Source organism: Ursus americanus, chromosome 25 (assembly GCF_024610735.1).
Source record: "Ursus americanus isolate L20-20 chromosome 25, mUrsAme1.1.p, whole genome shotgun sequence".
Classification (NCBI taxonomy): Eukaryota; Metazoa; Chordata; class Mammalia; order Carnivora; family Ursidae; genus Ursus; species Ursus americanus.
In genome coordinates, this window is record NC_142151.1 from 39835315 (window position 1) to 39839086 (window position 3772).

General features: G+C 40.9%; 1 protein-coding gene across 1 annotated transcript; it reads right to left on the reverse strand.

The window, feature by feature from the left end:
* Window positions 1–210: 210 nt before the first annotated feature.
* On the reverse strand, window positions 211–1191 carry LOC123794583 (olfactory receptor 10AD1-like). Its single transcript, XM_045800748.2, has one exon. It carries the CDS (start codon window positions 1165–1167, stop codon window positions 211–213), a length of 957 nt encoding a protein of 318 aa, XP_045656704.1. The 5' UTR covers window positions 1168–1191.
* Window positions 1192–3772: the final 2581 nt, after the last annotated feature.

The following is a 3772-nucleotide window of genomic DNA, read 5'->3' on the forward strand; positions in this document are numbered from 1 at the left end:
TGGGCATGTATCAGTAAGAGGAATTACAATGGATGAATCTACCCTGGGAGAAAATCAGACAGATGAGCATTAGACATCAACATGATCTTCCAGGACTGATGCTAATAAGAAGAAAATTAGGAATGCTCTTTCCTTGAGCACTGGAGATTTACCCAATTGTCGGTGCTGGGGGAGGGAACTTCTCTTCCAGGAGGCTTCACACTAGATCCACTAGATAGACTCCGCCTGGGCCAGGCTGGTCCTCCCAAGGGCCCTCACCATGGCCCCCTTCATTTCCTTGTTTCGAAAACTATAGATGATGGGGTTGCACATGGGGGTGATGATGGTGTAGAGGAGGGAGAAGGGCTTGTCTTTGTCAGGGCCATGTGTGCTGCGAGGGTTCATATAAGAGAACATGGCTGAGGTGTAGAAAAAGATGACCACAGTCAGGTGGGAAGCACAAGTAGAGAAGGTCTTTCCACGACCTGAGGAGGAGGCTCTGCCAAGGATGGAGGCCAGGATACGAGCATAAGAGATGACAATGAGCACCATGGGGCTGAGCAGCACCACGATGGCATCGGCAAAGATCATCTTCAGACTAAACTGGGGGTCTCCACAAGAGATAGCGATCACTATGGGGGCCTCACAGAAGAAGTTTTCTATGTGGTTGTCCCTACAGAATGGGCCACGAAATGTCATATAATCAAGCAGAATGCCATTGATCAGCCCAAAGAACCAGGCAGTACTTACTAGCTTCACACAAACCTGCCGGCTCATGATCTGGGCATAGCTGAGTGGGTGGCAGATGGCAACATAACGGTCATAGGCCATAAAAGCCAAGAGGATGCACTCAGCCACACCTACACCAAAAACCAGATACATCTGGGTCAAGCAGGAGGCAAAGGAGACAATGTGGTTCTTGACCACCAGGTGGATCAGCATCTGTGGGATGGTGGTGGTGATGAAGCAGACATCCAGGAAGGATAGGTGGCCAAGGAAGAAGTACATGGGGCTGTTGAGCCTGGGGTCTGTCCAGGTGATGAAGATGATGAGGCCATTCATGGCCATGGCAAGGCTGTAGAGGGCTAGGAAGAGGGCAAAGAGCAATGCCCGCGTGGAAGAGGAGCTCTGCTCAAAGCCCACGAGGATAAACTCTGCCACTGTGCTCCCATTCCTTAGGTCCACCATCTGCAGCCTGCTTGAAGAGGGAGGACAGGAAAAACACATATGAGGTCATTGTGTATAGACACTACCTAGTTGTATAAAAACAGATTGAGGACAAAGGAATGAAAAAGAAAGGAATTTTAGTACCACTCCATGTGAGTCAGGAGTGTCATGGGCAGTGAAAATGCTAGCAGTGAAAGATCTGTGTGCCATGTGACAATGTTTTGAGGGAAACTTTAAAGAAGACTCAAGGAGAATCTGAAAGGTCCATTTAAATATTAAGAAAGTACTTGCTGTGATGAGCACTGTATGTTATATGTAAGTGTTGAATCAAATAAATAAAAAATAAATTTATAAATAAATCTTAATGGGTTCTGCCTCTAGAAGGGTGAATTTTCTATGTAATCTCAATGCGTAGAACTCAAACTAGAGAGTAGAAATGTCAGAGAAAAAATGACTGATATTTCTAATTGTACATTTTTTCCGTCTTTATTATAAAAGTAATGCCTGTTCATTATAGAACACCTAGAAAATACCAAAAAAAGCAAAATTAAGTAAATTAAAAGAATCATCAAGACATTATGGTACTGGCACAAAAACAGACACATAGATCAAAGGAATAGAACAGAAAACCCAGAAATGGACCCTCAACTCTATGGTCAACTAATCTTCAACAAAGCAGGAAAGAACATCCAATGGAAAAAAAGACAGTCTCTTCAACAAATGGTGTTGGGAAAATTGGACAGCCACACGCAGAAGAATGAAACTGGGCCATTCCCTTACACCATACACAAAAATAGACCCAAAATGGACAAAAGCTCTAAATGTGAGACAGGAACCCATCAAATTCTAGAGGAGAACATAGGCAGCAACCTCTTTGATCTCAGCTGCAGTAACTTCTTGCTAGACACGTCTTCAAAGGCAAGGGAAATAAAGGCAAAAATGAACCATTGGGACTTCATAAAAGCAAAAGCTTCTGCATAGCAAAGGTGAAACAGTCAACAAAACTAAAACGCAACCTATGGAATGGGAGAAGATATTTGCAATGTCTTATCAGATAAAGGCTAGTATCTAAGATCTATAAAGAACTTATCAAACTCAACACCCAAAGAACAAATAATCTAATCAAGAAATGGGGCAGAAGACATGAACAGACATTTCTCCAAAGAAGACATCCAAATGGCCAACAGACACATGAAAAAATGCTCAACATCAGTTGGCATCGGGGAAATACAAATCAAAACCACAATGAGATACCACCTCACACCAGTTAGAATGGCTAAAATTAACAAGTCATGAAACAACAAATGTTGGCGAGGATGCAGAGAAAAGGGAACCCTCTTACACTGTTGGTGGGAATGCAAGCTTCTGCATCCACTCTGGAAAACAGTATGGAGGTTCCTCAAAAAGTTGAAAGTAGAGGTATCCTATAACCCAGCAACTGTACTACTATGTATTAACCCAAAGGATAGAAATGTTGTGATCTGAAGGTGCACCTGCACCCCAATGTTTATAGCAGCAATGTCCACATTAGCCAAACTATGGAAAGAGCCCAGATGTCCATTGACAGATGAATGGATAAAGATGTGGTGTATACACACACACACACACACACACACACACACACAGACACACACACACACACACAATGAAGTATTACTCAGCCATCAAAATGGATGAAATCTTACCATTTGCAACAACATGGATGGAACTGGAGGGTATTATCTAAGTGAAATAAGTCAATCAGAGAAAGACAATTATCATATGGTTTCTCATATGTGGAATTTAAGAAACAAAACAAAGGATCATAGGAGAATGGAGGGAGACATAAAATAAGATGAAATCAGAGAGGGAGACAAACCCAAAGAGACTCTTAATTATAGGAAACAAACTGAGGGTTGTTGGAGGGGAGGTGGGTGGAGGAATGGAGTAAGTGGGTGATGGGCATTAAGAAGGGCACCTGATGTAATGAGCACTGGGTGTAATATGCAAGGGATGAATAACTGAATTCTACATTTGAAACTAATGATACACTATATGTTAATTAATTGAGTTTAATAAAATTAATAATAGTAATAATAATAATAAAGAATCACCCAGGGGGAAACACATCAATATTTTAGTTCATGTCTTTTCAATTATTTTGTTTTCTATATTTATATTTTAAAAGCTTTTAAGATCAGCATAAGGCCTGAGTAGAACCTGCCTTCAAAACTTAAGTGTTGGGGAGAAGTATATCTCCAAGATGAAATGCAGCACTGACTCCTGATTGGAAGAACTGCTCTAAGACCAATAGGGAGAAAGTATAAAGGATAAAAATTCACTTTTTGTTTGAGTGGGCCACTGGGAACAATTGCATTCCATCCCACTTTACAGCTAAAAATTTTACTCATTTAATAAGTGAGTGCCTACTATATTCCATATATTGTGCGAGGTGCCAGGGATATAGACTCACGCATGAGAACTTTCTCTCTGACTTCATCAGTATTATACTATATTCCAAGTCATTAGATCAAGGGGATAAGTAAGAATATAGAGAATCTATATAATATATGGATAATATTAACAAAAAGCATACATTATAAGCGAATATATTTCAAACTCTATGCCTCCATATAAGGAATGTACT

Coding starts and splice junctions, on each gene's coding strand:
- LOC123794583 (XM_045800748.2), bottom strand. CDS start 1,167: ATGGTGGACCTAAGGAATGGGAGCACAGTGGCAGAGTTTATCCTCGTG.